This window comes from Entamoeba histolytica, genomic scaffold, assembly GCF_000208925.1.
Source record: "Entamoeba histolytica HM-1:IMSS scf_1104750518539 genomic scaffold, whole genome shotgun sequence".
Classification (NCBI taxonomy): domain Eukaryota; phylum Evosea; order Mastigamoebida; family Endamoebidae; genus Entamoeba; species Entamoeba histolytica.
The window spans coordinates 102,046-119,203 of record NW_001914861.1 but is presented as its reverse complement, the minus strand read 5'-3'; the positions used below and the strand labels follow the sequence as shown (position 1 = coordinate 119,203).

The following is a 17,158-nucleotide window of genomic DNA, read 5'->3' as shown; positions in this document are numbered from 1 at the left end:
AAGAAGATAAATAAAAACTTCAGAATGGGACAAAACAAGAATTTTTCAAGAATAAAAAACTATAAATAAAAATATTTAGAGATTTACCAATCAATAATAAAATAAAAAGTGATGTATTTTCGCTAACATGTCAAATTCTAAATCTAAAAAAAATAAAATAAATAAAAATAAAAAATAAAGAAAGGTAGTAAAAAGAATAGAAAAGATTAATAATCAAAAGAGAAAAAGTAAAAATAACAAAAATATAAAGGAAGTTAAAGTAAAAATTAGGGAATTTAAGAGAAATAGTTCGAGAAGAAAAGTCAAAAGAAATAGTTGATTTTAATATTGATTTTTATATAGAGGAATAAATAAGAAGAAAACTAAATATATTATTGTCACTCATTCACAATGCAACAGCTACTCACCTTTGAAAATGAAAGAAAGTATATTGATGTAAATAGATGTGTAGCGAAAGTATCTCAAACATCATCAGATGTAGTGAGTGGCAGTCAAGATATAGTCAAATCTGATTATCAAAAATTAATTAATTTTGCTAAAGAAAATGAAATTAAAGAAAAGAAATTAAAAAATACAACGTTACCACAAAAAAGAATTGCAAAATTAACACAATCGAATTTAAAATCAAAAAATCTTATAGGAATTACTCGATCAATGCTTAATCATAGAATTGATCTTTGGAAGCAAGAAGCTAACAAAGATGCATTTATACCATATCCTTTTGTAATGTAAATTAATTAAAATTACTTAAATATTTTTCTTATTTATTTTAAAAAGGGTTTTTTTATATAATTATATTAAAGAATGTTTTATTAAATTATTACATGGAGTAAAAGTAATAAATGAAATAAAAGAATAAAATAGGAAAACTCTTACAATTCACAAAATTTCTAAATGAATTTAATTAAATGATTTAAGAAATGAATGTTGGAAAGAACTAAATAAATAACTGTACTTTAACTACAATTTAATATTTCAATAAAATTAACAGGATCAACTTTATCACAAGAAGTGTCTTGATTTAAAGAAGGACTAGTTTGAATATTAAGTAAATGGTCAGATGAAGTAAACACACCGTTCACAGTATGACCAAACTGAGAAATTTGAGTAACATAATCAGGAATTGAACTAACTGGATTTTGAGGAAATAATAATTTTCCATTGTCACTCAACTTTGTTTGATCAAGAGTGAATGATTGGAACAATGCGAGAATCTGGTTATTAATAGGTTCAAGATGAACGCATTGTTGCTTTTTGTTAATAAATGTTTTAGGGAGAGAATGAACAATTTCAATGACTGCAGCTCCAAAAGCATAGAATCCATATTCATTGAAAGGATCAATCCATTTAAATTTAATCAATTTTTGAGTCTTTTTTGTAGAACGAGACTTAGTTAATTGATATGAAAGATTATTTGTCTGAATAATATATGAAGAAAGTGTATTAAATATTAAAGCAATAGCAGTTTTCTTATCATTACGGGTTGCACCAACCGAGGAGGAAAGAGTTCTAGGGAATAAACTAGAACTTTCAATAATCAAATTATCATAAGTAACTTGATTATCACTTTTCACTGTTGAGCATTTGATTTCTAAGTCTATACCATAACAATTGGCAAGTCCAATTATTGCAGCATTACTCAAATGTTCTCGGTTGGTGCTTTCCCGTTTAATAAGGGTTTGTTTTTTAGTTTGGTTTTCACTAGTGTAAAATGTATTGGGTGAGACAGAATGAATCATCAAAATAAATCAATATGAGTTCTAGTATAAGTATTGATAATTATGAATTAAATGATTACTCCTTTACTATTATTTATTATAATTCATCAATTAGTTTGAAGTTTGATTTTTAATTTACATTTTTATTAATAAGTTAGAACTAAAAAAAGTATTATTAGTAAACTAAAAAATAAATTCTATTTAAACACCTCATATCTGAAAAAAATAAAAATCTCAAAAAATTGTTATAAAAGAAAAAAATATATTTTGAACTAACTAAAATTAAAAATCATTGTGTTTTTATCACAACTCAATATAAATGAAAAAAAAAACTAATAAAAATATGTTATATTTATTTTTCATAAAATTAATTATATTTTTATATAGTTATAAAAAAAATATTGTATTGATATTTTAATTAAATATAATGAAGAATTAATAATTAATTTTATTATTTCAATTACAAAATAATATCTTTCATACAATTAATTCCAGAATTATAAATGAATTATAAATAAAAGGGATTTACTATTTAGTTTATGAGAATATTAAAAAGAAAATTTCTTTTCTAATGTATTTTCTTAACAATAAACAGAAGAAAAATTTGATTTTTATTCAATGAATATTTTAAATAAAATTTATTCGATGTTGTTATTGATAAATGAGAAGAGTCAAAGATTAAAAAAAAGATATGTTTTTAGAAAAAAAAAAGAGAAGTTTCTGTTTTTTATGTATTTGTTGATATAGAAAAAGGTAGATCTTAAAATTTTTTAGTAATTTGCAATGTCCCAAGAAAATCGTTTAAACAATGTCTTTACTTTTTGGAGACAACATGAAAATGTTGAGTTATTTAGCGAAGATAAAAAATTACACTCATCGTTATTAAAATGTGTTTGTAAAATTCTTAAATTAACTTAATAAGTTCAAAAGAAGTTTTACTTCACAAAATATTAATTTAAAATAGAAAGATACAAAAGAAATGAAAGCTTGGTTATGGAATGATCTTCTTGGAATGGAATCTATAGTTGATGAAGAGAAAATGGTATTAATATTAAAACTACTTAAAGACGAATGGAATAAATCATTAAAACAATATGGAGAAGTTTTAGAAAGTACTCCAGAGTTATTGAGGAGATGTTCTTCGACTCTTGTCTTAACATCTAATGAACCTGAAAATATATCTCCTATTAGTTCTTTCAAAAAAGTTTCTCCTGACCCATTTGAAAATGAAAAAGAAATATCAATAATAGAAAGACCTCAATCAAAACAATTAATCCCTTTAGGAAATAGTGATGGTGATATTGATTTAGTTGAAATTTCACAATCAAAAGATTTTGGTGATGGTTATATAGAAAAATCAACAAATTGTATTGGAACATTAAGTTCTATTGAAGAATTTGAGAAAGAAATGAAAAATGAAGTTCAAGAAAATGAAAATAATGAAGAGTCAAAGGAAATAAATATTCAAGACGAATTTAAAAAAGAAGAAGTTAAAGAAAGTCCTAAAGGATATAAAAAAAAAGTAAGTATTATGACAGAAAGAAAATCTCTTGACAGTAAAGAAGAAGTAGAAATTAAAGTAAATAGTTCACAAAATAAAATTCAAGTTCCTTCATTAAATATTGAAATGATTGGAAGTATAAGTAATTCTTCAAATAGGACAAGTATGAATGGTGTTCCTCCTGGAATTTCAACTATGGAATGTAAAGGAGATCAATCAAGTATTCTAACTATGGAAAGTAATGCAACAACAAATTCACCAATACGAAGAGATCAAGTAGAAATTATTGGATTAAAAGCAAGAATTAGTGAATTAGAACAAATTATTGATGAAATGAATAAACAACATTCTACTATTATTCCGTTTCAACCAAGTTCAGAAAAATCAACACCAAGAACATTATCTCCAAGACAAAGAGGTGAAAATAAAGCTAAACTTGAGTCAACAAAAAGTGGATTTTTTGGGCTTTCATTTAAAAAGAAAAATAAAAGAAAGTTAATGAGGTCTGAGTCAGAACGTAATATGTTATCTCCTTCAGAATTAAAAACTGATGGTAAAAAATTACTCACACCTCAATTAGCACCACAACATCAAAATAAACGAGAATCATCAGAACAGGAAATGATAACATTTCCTACTATAACAAATGAAGAATATCGACAAGAAGTTATTCGTTTAAATAAACAAATTGTTCAGTTACAACGAAGAATTAAACAAAAAGATATTGAACTTCAAGCGATAGTTAATGACCAAAAACACTTTTATCCATTAATGACTCTAAGAGAAATTGACTATTTCCATGATGATGTTTGTAATGATTTTATTGAAATTATTTTGAATTGTTTAGAAAACAAACCATATGAAGTACAACAAAAATATCTTTGTAGGTTAAATGATTGTGCCGAAGTTAAATTTTTACCTCCTGATAAAGTTAAAATTGATAATAAGGCAAGAGTATTACGTTATAGTGAACCAATTGTTCGTTCACATTCTCCTCGTTCGTCACAAAGTCCTGCATTATTACCTCTTATTAAGGAAGACCCAGTCCAACCTCAAGAAGAATTATATAGATGTTTATGTGATTCATTTATAACAAGACAAGAAGAATATTATTATCTTTTCCAAATAGTATCTTATTTATATTTTGCACCATTTAGACAAGAAGGATTATCAATTGTATCTAAGTTAGACCGTACATTTCCAGAAATGATGATGATAGAACGTACGTTATTAAGAAATATTAATAAAGGATTTATTAATGCATTAAATGAATATGTCTTAAAATTAAAGTTATATATTCCATTTATATTAATGAAAGATAAAACTTTATTAGTGCTTTCTTTGGAAATAGAAAAAGTAGAATTTAAACGTGGGTTAGTTGAAAGAACATTTGAATTTCAAAAGAAATATGGAAATAAAGGAAAAATCCCTCCTTTTGGAGTATGTATTAATCGTATTTGTCAAAGAATAGGAGAAATTAGTAGATTTATGGAAGACATTTTAAGGCAAGTAAAATCAAATGATATCAATTATATGAAAATTGCACAAACAGCTACAATAGCATTTGAAACAGAAAACTCTTTAAAAGATTCTATTGTTGAACATCTAGAATTACATGATGTTAAAACAGTAGAAAGTAAATTTTTAACTATTGCACATAGAATTCATGATGGTAAACGAAGAATTAGATATTTTGGTGGATTAAAATTTGTTACTCCAGGAGAAATTAGTAAAGAATGGAAAATGTGTATTCTTTTTACTGATATTCTTATCATTGCACGTCCATTTGCATTTGGGAAAAAAACTGCTAAAGAAAGAGAGGTGGTGTTAAGGTTTGAAAATTCACCAAGAGGAAGAGATGTATCTGAATTATCTGGATATAGGTTTAATGAAGAAATGAGAATTCCTCTTCATTCACCAATAAAAGTTATGAATGTAATTGACACACCTTCCATTCACAATGCCTTTATGGTAGAAACAGATGGAATTATTAAACATTTTGCATGTGTATCTATAAGAGAACGTGATTCATGGGTAGAAGCGTTATTAGATTTAAATGAAGAACCTAATAATTATTAATGTTATATATAACGAAATTTGACATTTTTAAGAGAGTTTTAATTAATTTGGTTTTTAATTTTAGAAAAGAATATTTTAAGAAGATAAAAATGGAAAAAAGAACTTAAAACCAATACAAATAATCAGTTTCTATTGTTAAAAATGAAGGAGGTCAAGAATTTCATGAAAATTACTAAAATCGATACTGCTACAAAATATGTTGGTAAATTTGGTAAAAAAGTTATTGGAGGAGTTGGAGGAGTTGCTTCTGGAATTACTACATATGGTAAGAAGGCTGTTACTAATCCATTTGGAACGATAGGAGATGTATTAGTAGGGAGTGCAGAACAACGGTCAGATGTTGACTATTTATTTAAAGATAAAACTGTATTAAGTAAGGCGTATGGTTCATTAATTAAGAACCAGAAAAGTGAGTTAACATATTCAGATGTTTTAGTTATATCAGCAGAACAAAGGAATATTTTTCTTAATTTTGTAAGTAAAAACATTATTTATAGAAGATTAGATATTGACGAACAATGGAAATTAACTGAAATTAAAGGAATTGAATTTATTAAAGAAAGTAATGGAATGATTATTTGTAATAAACATAAAACTAATGGTAAAAAATTTGTTTTTGCAAGTTCATTAAATAGAGCAGAATTTGCATATTGTATTTTGTCAAATGCTAAAGCCAATGAAATTGAAATTGAGTTTGAAATGTCATTAGATGAATTAGTTGATTATATTGAAAAAGAAAAGAAAAGACAAAAAACAGATGGAAGACTTCATTTAGTATCTAAAGAAGATGAATTAATTCTTAAAAAAATGCTTAATGAACATGGAGAAAAAATTGATATTGATGAATTACAAAAGAAATTAGAAAAACAAATTATCATTGATGAAGCAACATTATATAAAAATTATTTAAACAGAGAAGAAATTGGTAATAATGTTAATACATTATTTGATGAAGTACAAAAAACATTAGATGAACTTGAAACATTCTGTTTAAAATTAGATGTTGATATTGAAAATATTAGACCAGGTGTAGAACTTATTCAACATAATAATAATAAATTAGAAATTGTTCATTCAAATCAAACTAAATTCATGAATTGTATGGAACAATTTATTGATTCATTGTTAATTGATCCAGTTTCATTATATACTGTAAGAAATTGTCAAGATCAATTAAATAAAGCAGTTAATTTAGATAATATATGTAAAAGTGCTACTGTTGTTGCTTTAGCTGCTAATTATCAACCACCAGAAGAAATGAAAAATATGATTGCTTTAAAAGAAGAACAAGACTTTGATAAACAAGTTCTTAAAGATTTTGCAGTTGTATTATCATCTACTTTACAAAATAAATTAAAAGTTGAAATGGACTTCCTTAAATTAAATAAAGTTGTAGAATTTGGTAGCTCATTATTTGGAAAAGAAAAACAACAAAAAGAAACATTAGAAGGTGCTCATGGAAGTTTACAACCATTTGGTGGATTAATTGCATGGTTAAGAATGTATGCTACAGATGAATTTTTAAATGTAAAAAAACAATATGTAGAAAAGATGAGTAAAATTGCAAATGAATATTTTGATATTTTAGTTGATCAACAAAAAAAGAATATTCAAGAAATTTCAGAAGACCATGAAAATGCTTTTGAAATGACCGAATTTGATGGTCCTAAACCAGATAAAAATGGAGAAATGCAAATTATTCCAAAAGAAATATTTAATGATAGAAATGAGAAATTCCCTGATAAAAGACCCATGTTTGATGTTGTTAAAAGTGTTATTGAAACTATTGCTATTAACGTTATTGCAGAATTTAAATTTTTATTAGAAGTATTCCAAATGGAAGAAAATGGTCCAAATGGAATAAATGTATTAATTGATGATGTGTATAAACAATCCTTTGATGCATTAGATAAGTTAATTAGTTATATTGAAGAACATGATCCATTTATATTATTACGTGTTATTTATTTATGTAAAACAGCTAATGTAAACATTGATATTTCAACTCAAGATTACTCTAAATTATTAAAAAAACAAGCAAAAGAACAAAAACATACTGAAAATGAACAAGAAGAAGTAGCTCCATTACAACAACTTAATAAAAATGAAATAAAAAGAGAACAAGGAACTAGAGAATTAATTGTTCAAAAAAATGCTCGTACTGTTTGTTTTGAATGGTTAGATCATTTCTATGAAGTTCTAAGTAATAATGCTTTGAAAAGATTTAACAATTTTATTGATAAACAAATTACTCAAATTACTAATACTGTTATTAGTCCAAAGAAACATGGAGTTACTGTACATTTTCTTAGACTACCATACTTTTTTAATTATCTTCAAATTGCAGCAGGAGAAGAAGAAGTATGGGAAGTACTTAATAATGTAATTCAACCAATAATAGCAAAATTATTAAGAAGTTCATTTGATTGGTTAAAGTCTATAAAAGATTCTCAAGTTGATCAAAAACCAACAATCACCTTAAGATTCCAAAATTATTACTTCTTTAAAGAAAAAGTATCATTCCGTGTTATTAGATGTCTTGAACCATTTGTTAAAGAATCAGAAACCGAGTATATGATTGCTTTAAAGAATCTTTGCTTGTTACATTGTAATCTTCATTTCGGTAAATTTTACGATTTCTTTGATCATATAGCTCGTCTTATTCCTTCAATGAAAAGACCAGAAGAAATTGCTTATCAATCAAATTATTCTAAACAAATGGCAGCTAAAACATGCAAATTAATTGTTACTCCTCAATTAACACGATCCATTGATTATATGTGTAAAAGTATTAAACATCATATTAAAATGACTGACCATAGAATGAAAGCTTGGAATACTTTATGTGATTTCTTGAAAAGTAGATACATTGAAGCTGAAAGAAATTGTGAGTTAGTTTATAAACATAAATTTGATCTTCCAAGTGAAGACCTTGACAAAATATTTAATGCTGCTCTCAAGAAAACATTTAAATTTACTGAAACAGGTGAAATGGTTACTGAAAATGAAGAGTCCAGTGTATCTGAAACTTTTGAAGGATAATTGAATTTTTAATAAATCCGTAAAATATTACTTTAAATAAATACATTTTATTATGAGGGGATAATGACAAAATAACTAATACTAACAATACTTCAAAAGAAATAAATACTTTTTTATTTTACCCAAAATATCAATATCTTAAAAATAATTAAAATTCATATTGAACTAAAAAATACTACACAACTAATTCAATTTAAAGAATCTTTTTTAATTCGTAATATTTATTTAATCTCATAAATGCGTAGTCTAAATAATCCCATTCAATACTTGACAATGATGCATCAACAAATCCCCAAAGTGACCAAAGAAGATTTGTAGCTAATTGGAATTGATTAACAACATCATATAAATGATCAACTTCTTCATCAGAAGGTTTCTTTCCATTATAAGCTTCAAGATAGCTTCTTAAAAAGAAGTCTTGTTCTTCTTTTGTAGGATATTTATTCCAATCCATAATAACTCCACACCATTCAGTAATATGATTAGCTAAATCAAATGCTTGGAAATTATATGATGCATATTCAAAATCAATCAATTTAATAGAACGATCTTCTTCATTATAAATAAAATTCTTTAAATAAAGATCATTATGACAACATACAATTGGTGAATTAAGTGCAGTTAATTTTTTTTCTACATAATCAATTTCTTTTGATAAGTCTTCAAATTTGATATTTGCAGCAGCAAAAGTTTTTTGTTTTTCTGGATCAAGATAATGACTTGGTACATTATTTAACCATGCCCTCATTTCTTTAAATAAGATTGGTTCTTTTTTTAAATTTGGTTTAAGTTGATGAACACCAGCAATACATTCTGCCATTTTACTTAAAATTTCAGATTTTCTAAATTCATTATAATCCATTGTTCTTCCTGGTGTAAAATCATAAACAATTCCATTTAAAAATCCTCCATAAACTTTTTGTCCATAAGTATTCATAATAACAGACTCTTGTCTTCTATCAACAAGATATTCAGTATAATTACCAAAAGTTCTTAAAACAACTTTCTTTCCTGTTGGAATAGCTGTAATACAAACAAGTTTATTTGTAATTCCTTCTGTAAAAAATTGGAAAGAAAATTGATCATTTTGAAGATTAGCAAATTCTGGTACAAGAATTTTTACAATAAAAACAGCTCCTGAAGTAAATTCCTTATTATTCGAAGCATCAAGAGCAATGAAAAGAACTCTATGAGTAAAACTATCATCATTTTCTGCTCCACACACGTTATGGAAATTGATTATTTTAGGGTTTCTTTGTACCACTGTCATTCTATAGAAGTTTGTTCTGAATTTAGAAAGATTGTCGTTTAAATAAATAATCAATTGGCATGTTGTAACAGGACTTTTAAAAAATTAGTTTTCATTTAAAAAACACATTATTGTTTTTTTTTTGTTTTTCTTCTTTTAGTTTAATTTTTTTAAATTTTATTGAAGTAACTAATTAATTTATTTTTCTTAATAACTCTTATGGAAGAAGGTAATGTTTTGGGTAAAATTGTTAAAATTCAACTCATTGACAATAGGTGTGTTGTTGGAACTTTAGAAGCTGTAGACCATGACGGTAATTTATGTATTAGACATCCATATGAATGTAGAATTATTCCACCAATTAAAGAAGGTGATAAAGAAATTATTGATGTTGTTAAAATGAGAAGTACTGTTATTCCACAAGGATCATGGAAATCTATTTCTATTCCTAATGAACAAAAGTAAAATATTTTTTTTCTGTAGATATTTCATTTTTAATTTTAACATATCATTAGATATAATAAAAGAGTTAATTTTTCATTAGTTATAAATTGAATAATTAATAGAGATGTATTTATTACTTTTAGAGAATGTTTAAAATACCATAATAAATGAATTTATCTTTCATTTTATAAAAAAGCGTTATATATAACAATAAAATTTTATTTAGTTCTTAAGAGAATAATAAGTAATAGTTTAAATTATAATAAATTAATAATAATAGAAATATATTAATTAATAAAACAAAGTGAAAGAACTGTTTTTATTTAAATTCATAAATGAGTTCGTCAAACATTGAATTACAAAATCAATTAAATTCATTTAAGACAGACATGAATTCAGCTCGTTTGTAATTTTTGTGTTATTAATACAAAAATATTTACAAAATAAAGGACAAGCAATGGGTCAAAGACTATCAAATTTAAGTGAACAATTCACAAAACAATGCCAAGCCATTACAAAAAATTATGGACAAAATACTGAATCATTTGCTGAAGGATTGGTCCATATTATTCCTAGTCAAGCAGAAATATTAGCTGGACAACAAGAAATACCAACAATGTCAAAACAACAATCAGTAGAACTTTTACATATTGTTGAAGGAGGGATTCAACGTATTGAAGAAATTAATAAAAGTTTAACTGATGTGTTGAAAAATTCTACAGCAATAGAAAAACTAAGAAAAATTAAAGAAGAAACTCAAACAATAAATAATGTTTTAGCAAAACAAGATGATGAAATGAAAGAAATTTATTCAATGTATTCAAACCTTGAACGGAGACAAAGAGAATTAGCAGAAAAATTTGAAAAAGTAGCAAAAGAAGATTTACTTCAAGCAAATGTTAGTAGACAAGATGACTTGAATATCATTCAAAAAGATGCGCTTAACCAAAGTTTAAATAAAAAACAACCATCTTATCAATCAGAACAATCTACTATTCCAAAAACCCCTATTACAAAAGATGCTATCCAAAAACAAACTGTTCCACTTCAATTAATGCAAGATATGCAAGCTATTCCTCCTTTACCTCAACAAAAAATGAATAAGCAACTAACTCCTAAGGTTCAAGAACAACAAAAACCAGATACAACTCTTAAAAAACAATCGTCAAAACGTTTAATTGATTCGCAATTAGCTAACAATGTATTAGATGATTTTTGTACTGACCAAATCATGTCACAAGCAAATAACCAACCAATAATTATCCAACAAGCTCAACAACCTAAAAAATTAACTGAAACTATTAAGAAAGAGTCAACTGAAGAAAGATGCGTTGATATACAACCGACTAATACTCAACAATTAACAGAACCTATTCAAAAAGGTAATCAATATGATCAACATACATTACAACGAACACAACAAAAGAAACCAATGGTATTACCCTCTGTCCAAAATAACTCTATTCCTAGAAGAGGTCAATTAAAACAAAGACCTCAAAGTAGAGTTGCTGATAATAGACCTCAAAGTAGAGTTGGTGATACTAAACTCCAAAGTAGTATGAGAAATACAAGCACCGCGTATAGATTAGGAAATAGTCAGCCTTATAGAATTGTGGAACAACAAATGAATCAACAAAACATACAAGGATTAACGGATCAATTTAATGATATAACAAATCAATTAGAACCTTTACAGAGTCAACAAGAAGATTTAATTAACACAGACCCTTATTATGATAGTGAAATAAATAATGAAAATTACCATTTTGATGAAGAAGTATATCCATATAGTGAATCATATGACCAAGACCAATATTATAAGAATGGAATTTTATATGATGATTATAACAATGATTATCAACAACTAAGTTATATTCCTCAACAAAGAATTATTTATGTCCCTATGCAACAAGTAATTGACCCTTATACTGGTCAGGTTATAATGCAACCAGTTAGTTATACACAACCAATATATCAACCACCATTGAACCAATATATGGTTCCACTAATGCAACCTCCCTATGACCCAAGTCCAATGAGGAGACCAAGAAGAAGTCCTGTAGCATACCATCAAATGGTACCACAACAATTCAGAAGACAAAACCAATCCATGAGATATGCACAACCATACAATTATCCAATGTAATAGCTCTTTTTTTAGAAGAAGTTTTAAAAAAACAAAATATTTAAAAAACTTATTATGTTTGATTTTTTGTTTGTTATTCTTTTCTTAAAGAAGTCTTATTTATATCATTATAAAAGGATGAATCTTTTTATAAAATCTAATAACAAGAGTTATCTCTTAATATGTTTTTATATAACTTCCTTTTTACTAATAGAATTAGGAATATTTTCTTCAAAGAAAGTTACTTTTATTTAATTAATTTTCTAATTTTCTTTTTTTATTAAATCTATAAAATAAACATAACATGAATCTCCCCCTCCATTCATAAAATACTGACACTCTACTTAGTGTTGTTATCATTTAAGGTGGTTCATATTTTTATGTAGTAAAATAATAAATGTATTATTTTTATAAAAGCGTTATATATAACAAATTTTATAACCTTTCATCTTTCGTTGAATGATTTTCTAAGTTTAGTTAAGAATTTTCAAAAAACAAAAATTTTTCCAACCAAAACCCTTATCAAAAGAAAAGTATAAATATATTAAAATAAATAAAAATAATATTAATATTAAACTAGAATTAGGAAAAAACACAAAAACTATGAAATTCAAAAAATTCGATTAATTTCATAAGAATAAAATGTACTGACAATTTCCCGATATTTAAGAAAAAATATCACCAAAAATGATAAAAATAAAAATATATTTGTATCGAGGGAGCAAATTTATTTTAAAAGTACAGATAAATTAATAGTTTAGAACTAAAAAGTAATTAAAAGGTAAAAAATAACAAACTCTATAAAAAAGAAAATATAAATATAATGGAATGTTCTACGTCATCTTAATGGTGTAGTTTAAAAGATCTGAAGAAAGAAACTTTGAATTACTTATATAATCTTTAATGGTCTTTATTACCATTCATTACAGTACACCATTTGGACAAGCAGTTTGCCTTGAAGTTTCAGGAGAAAAGAAGGTATATAAATTAAATTATGTTGATAATAATACATGGTCTGGAGAAGTTAAATTTAAGTCAACTGGTCTTATTAACTATCGTTATCTCATTACAAAAGAAGATGATTTAACAGAAATCTTTAGAACTGAAGGATCAAAAGAATCATATCCACATTCTCTTGATTTAACTAATTTGAAAAGCTTTGATAAAGTAGAAGTTAATGATATCTTTATTTCAGGATTTGATGCTGAAGATACTTTCTTAACTACTTCTTATTTCAGAAAAGTTATTTATGGTAAAAGACCACAAGAAAAACTTGAAATTAAGAAATTAGGTAAAACTACTCTTCTTCTTAAAGTTAGATGTACTTGTGTCCCAGAAGGTCAATGTGTATTTGTTGGTGGTGCTATTGAATCTCTTGGTAAATGGGATGTTTCTAAAGCTATCAAAATGACACCAACTCATGTTCCATATTATGAAGCTCTTATCGATATTTCTAATGAAACTACTTCTTTTGAATATAAGTGTTTCATTGCTGATGCTAATTCACGTGCTAATGCTAGATGGGAAGATAGATCTAATAGAGTTTATTATATTGCACCAGTTGCTGAAGAAGAAACTGAAGAAAAAACTAAACCTGTTGACACTCTTATTGTAAAAGAAGACAACGACTTTAGTGGACTTTATTATAGAGGAGCTGCTGTTGTTACTCCTGTATTTTCACTTAGAACTAAAGCATCTTGTGGATGTGGTGAATTCCTTGATTTGAAAAAAGTTGTTGATTGGTGTAATATTACTGGATTGTCATTAATTCAAACTCTTCCAGTTAATGATACTACTGTATATTTCACATGGAGAGATTCATATCCATATAATCCAAATTCAGTACAAGCCCTTCATCCAATGTATTTGAGACTCAGTTCATTAACCCAAGACCCAGAAATTCTTGCTGAAATTAATTCAGTTGCACAAAAACTTAATGCCTTAGAACAAATTGACTATGAAGCTGTTCTTAAAGAAAAAGAAACAATTACAAGAAAAATATTCTCAAAGGTTGGAACTACTCAAAAAGGATTTGATGAATTTAAAAAGAGTGCTGGTAAGTGGTTAATCCCATATTGTGTTTATCGTGCTCTTATTAAATCAGTTGATACACCATTACCACCAACACCAAAAGATTTTGCTGAGGTTGAAGCTATGTATGCTGCTAATAAAGCAGAATGTGATTACTATGCTTTTGTCCAATATAATCTTCATTTACAACTTAAAGAAGCCAGTGACTATGCTGCTGATCATAAGGTTGCATTAAAAGGAGATCTTCCAATTGGAGTTTCAAAAAGATCAGTTGAATGTTGGATGTATCCAAATCTTTTCCATCTTGATAAATCAACTGGAGCACCACCTGATTACTTCTCAGCTGGTGAGGGACAAAACTGGGGATTCCCAACATACAATTGGGATAATATGGCAAAGGATGATTATGCTTGGTGGAAAGGAAGATTATCTCAAATGTCACAGTATTTCAATGCATATAGAATTGATCATATTCTTGGATTCTTCAGAATTTGGGCTATTCCTGCTATTCATAGAACTGGTCTTCTTGGTAGATTTTCTCCAGACTTACCTTTCTCTAGACAAGAACTTGAGGGATATGGTATTTATGATACTGATAGGTTAAGTTATCCATACATTAGAGATCATACCTTAGATAGTCTCTTTGGTGATGAAAAGAATTTTGTCATTTCTAAATTCCTTGTTAATAATTATAATGGAACTTATAACTTAAAACCAGAATTCCAAAGTGAAGGTGCTATCCTTGAAAAGACAGGACTTTCTCCACAATTTAGAGAATCAGATAAAAAAATTGTTAATGGACTTAAACTTCTTTTACAAAATGTATGTTTGATTAGAGATGAACAAAATCCAAATTTGTTTGTTCCAAGAATTGATATGGAAAAAACATATTCTAGCTTTAATGAACTTGACCATTGGGTACAAGAAGGTCTTAAGAGATTATATAATGATTACTTCTATAAGAGACATGAAGGTCTTTGGGAAGCTACTGCTAGAAAGAGACTTCCAGCTATGGCTAGAGCTTCTAATATGCTTGTCTGTGGTGAAGATCTTGGAATGGTTCCAGATTGTGTTGTTAGAGTAATGAATGATATGAAAATTAATTGTTTGAGAATTCAAAGACTCACTGATACTCCAAATACTCTTTTCTATCATCCAGCTGATTATCAATATTTGACTGTTTCAGCACCATCTGGACATGATATGTCAACTATCCGTGGATGGTGGGAGGAAGATAGATATAAGACTCAATATTTCTGGGAACATCTTCTTGGAAGATCTGGAGCTGCACCATTTACTTGTCCTGTTGATGCTGTTAAAACTATCTTTGATATGCATTTGTATGGACCAGCTATGCTTGCATGTTTCCCACTTCAAGACATTCTTTCACTTAAACTTAAGTACATTGAAGGACGTGATCCAAAATTAGAACAAATTAATGACCCATCTAATCCAATCCATTATTGGAGATATAGATGCCATGTTGACATGGATGAAATTATTGCTGATAATGATTTGAACAATGAACTTAGAACTGCCGTTGAAAAATCAGGCAGACATCTTTTCTAAATTGAAAGTTTAGTTTCTTTTGGTTATTTTTATAAAATAATTTTCTTTGAAACAAAGTGATTTTTAAATAAAAAGTAATTAATTAAGTATTAATAGAATTTTCATCTATTCTTCCTAGCTCAGGGGAGACTAATCCCATCCCTGAGCTTATTAAAAAAGAGTAATCTCTTTGTTTAACCTATCATTTAGGTTTATCTTGCAAAATGAGGAAAGCACTTCTTTGCTTTATTTCTTCCTATTAAGGTTTTTCAAACTTCTTCTGCTTATTTCTTCTTTTTAAGCCTTTGTTTGTTTTCTGCCTTAATTTTAAGGAATTTCATTTTTCTTATTTTATGAATGGGAGAAGGAATCGTTTCATTACTACTATATTACTTTGACTAATTTTCTTTTTAGTCTTACTTTGACTAATCTTCTTTTAGTCATACCCACACTTCAGTAGATTCTTATATTACATCCATGTAATATTCTACTGTATTCTCTTGCTGCACCCTTTGCAGCATTCCCTAATACATTCCTAATTCAAAAGCACCGTCATAACCAGATAATAACTGGGAGAGTCGAAGTATGAATTTGTACTAGGGTTTGTGTGTGGTGTTTCAGACGTGCCACCTTCGATCTATGAAACAAAGTGATTTTTAAATAATAAAGGATAAAATCTTCATTCTTTTCTTTGTAATGATTATCTTGTTATTTAATTATCGCTTTAGAATTAATAGTAAGTAATAAGAAACAAATAATATAGGAGATATGAGTTTATTGTTTTTGTTTATGGTTATTTAAAATTTTTTTCTTGATTTTATGTAGAATAAAAATACTATTATTATATATTATTAAATATATACTAACAATTAATGTTACGAAATAAGTCATTTTGAATATCATACTCATCTTTTGATAAATTTATTTTTCAGTTTTTACTTTATAATATTTGGTTATATTTTAAGTAGTATTTTATTTATTATGCTTATTTTATCAATTCATTCTTTTAATTTTTTTTAAATCAGGATTTTTGTTGAGATATTTCTTTTCTTTGCAAAGAAATAGTGTTTTTTTTTAAATAAATAACTTTAAATATGTAATAAATTGTTAGAACAGATAAATATGAACCATAGTATGTAATAACACTTTTAAATCAAACGATTGAATGAAGAAACAAAATAGTAATATAATTATTAAAAAATTTGAATAAACTATTAAAAGATAATTAAAATAGATTAAATATTTTGAAATAGACAAGAATGAAATTAAGGAGTATTAAATTCAAATAAAATTTCAAACTATCAGACTATTCTTTCATTTAAAAGAATTTTTAATATATTTATATTAATATTCTAGTAGTATTTCAATAAAAAATACATTTTTTAAAAATAATTTAAAACTATAATTATATTATAAAATAT

At 26.3% G+C, this 17,158-nt stretch overlaps 7 protein-coding genes across 7 annotated transcripts, besides 1 other annotated feature; 5 read left to right on the top strand and 2 right to left on the bottom strand.

The window, feature by feature from the left end:
• Window positions 1-390: 390 nt before the first annotated feature.
• On the top strand, window positions 391-732 carry EHI_148620 (uncharacterized protein; the record flags this gene model as incomplete). The annotated part of the gene is made up of 1 exon (XM_652384.1): window positions 391-732. One exon carries the CDS (start codon window positions 391-393, stop codon window positions 730-732), a length of 342 nt encoding a protein of 113 aa, XP_657476.1.
• A 177-nt stretch (window positions 733-909) lies between these two features.
• EHI_148610 (uncharacterized protein) lies at window positions 910-1,739 on the bottom strand (the record flags this gene model as incomplete). The annotated part of the gene is made up of 1 exon (XM_652385.2): window positions 910-1,739. The coding sequence occupies one exon, from the start codon at window positions 1,737-1,739 to the stop codon at window positions 957-959; it is 783 nt and encodes a 260-aa protein (XP_657477.1). The 3' UTR covers window positions 910-956.
• Window positions 1,740-2,697: 958 nt separating this feature from the next.
• EHI_148600 (uncharacterized protein) lies at window positions 2,698-5,298 on the top strand (the record flags this gene model as incomplete). Its single annotated transcript, XM_652386.1, has 1 exon — window positions 2,698-5,298. One exon carries the CDS (start codon window positions 2,698-2,700, stop codon window positions 5,296-5,298), a length of 2,601 nt encoding a protein of 866 aa, XP_657478.1.
• A 162-nt stretch (window positions 5,299-5,460) lies between these two features.
• Window positions 5,461-8,340, top strand: EHI_148590 (uncharacterized protein; the record flags this gene model as incomplete). The annotated part of the gene is made up of 1 exon (XM_652387.1): window positions 5,461-8,340. The coding sequence occupies one exon, from the start codon at window positions 5,461-5,463 to the stop codon at window positions 8,338-8,340; it is 2,880 nt and encodes a 959-aa protein (XP_657479.1).
• Window positions 8,341-8,533: 193 nt separating this feature from the next.
• On the bottom strand, window positions 8,534-9,610 carry EHI_148580 (choline/ethanolamine kinase, putative; the record flags this gene model as incomplete). Its single annotated transcript, XM_652388.1, has 1 exon — window positions 8,534-9,610. The coding sequence occupies one exon, from the start codon at window positions 9,608-9,610 to the stop codon at window positions 8,534-8,536; it is 1,077 nt and encodes a 358-aa protein (XP_657480.1).
• A 758-nt stretch (window positions 9,611-10,368) lies between these two features.
• EHI_148570 (uncharacterized protein) lies at window positions 10,369-12,179 on the top strand (the record flags this gene model as incomplete). The annotated part of the gene is made up of 2 exons (XM_652390.2): window positions 10,369-10,435; window positions 10,483-12,179. The coding sequence occupies 2 exons, from the start codon at window positions 10,369-10,371 to the stop codon at window positions 12,177-12,179; spliced, it is 1,764 nt and encodes a 587-aa protein (XP_657482.2).
• Window positions 12,180-13,061: 882 nt separating this feature from the next.
• EHI_148560 (4-alpha-glucanotransferase, putative) lies at window positions 13,062-15,775 on the top strand (the record flags this gene model as incomplete). Its single annotated transcript, XM_652391.2, has 1 exon — window positions 13,062-15,775. The coding sequence occupies one exon, from the start codon at window positions 13,062-13,064 to the stop codon at window positions 15,756-15,758; it is 2,697 nt and encodes an 898-aa protein (XP_657483.1). The 3' UTR covers window positions 15,759-15,775.
• A 50-nt stretch (window positions 15,776-15,825) lies between these two features.
• Window positions 15,826-16,373: a repeat region.
• Window positions 16,374-17,158: the final 785 nt, after the last annotated feature.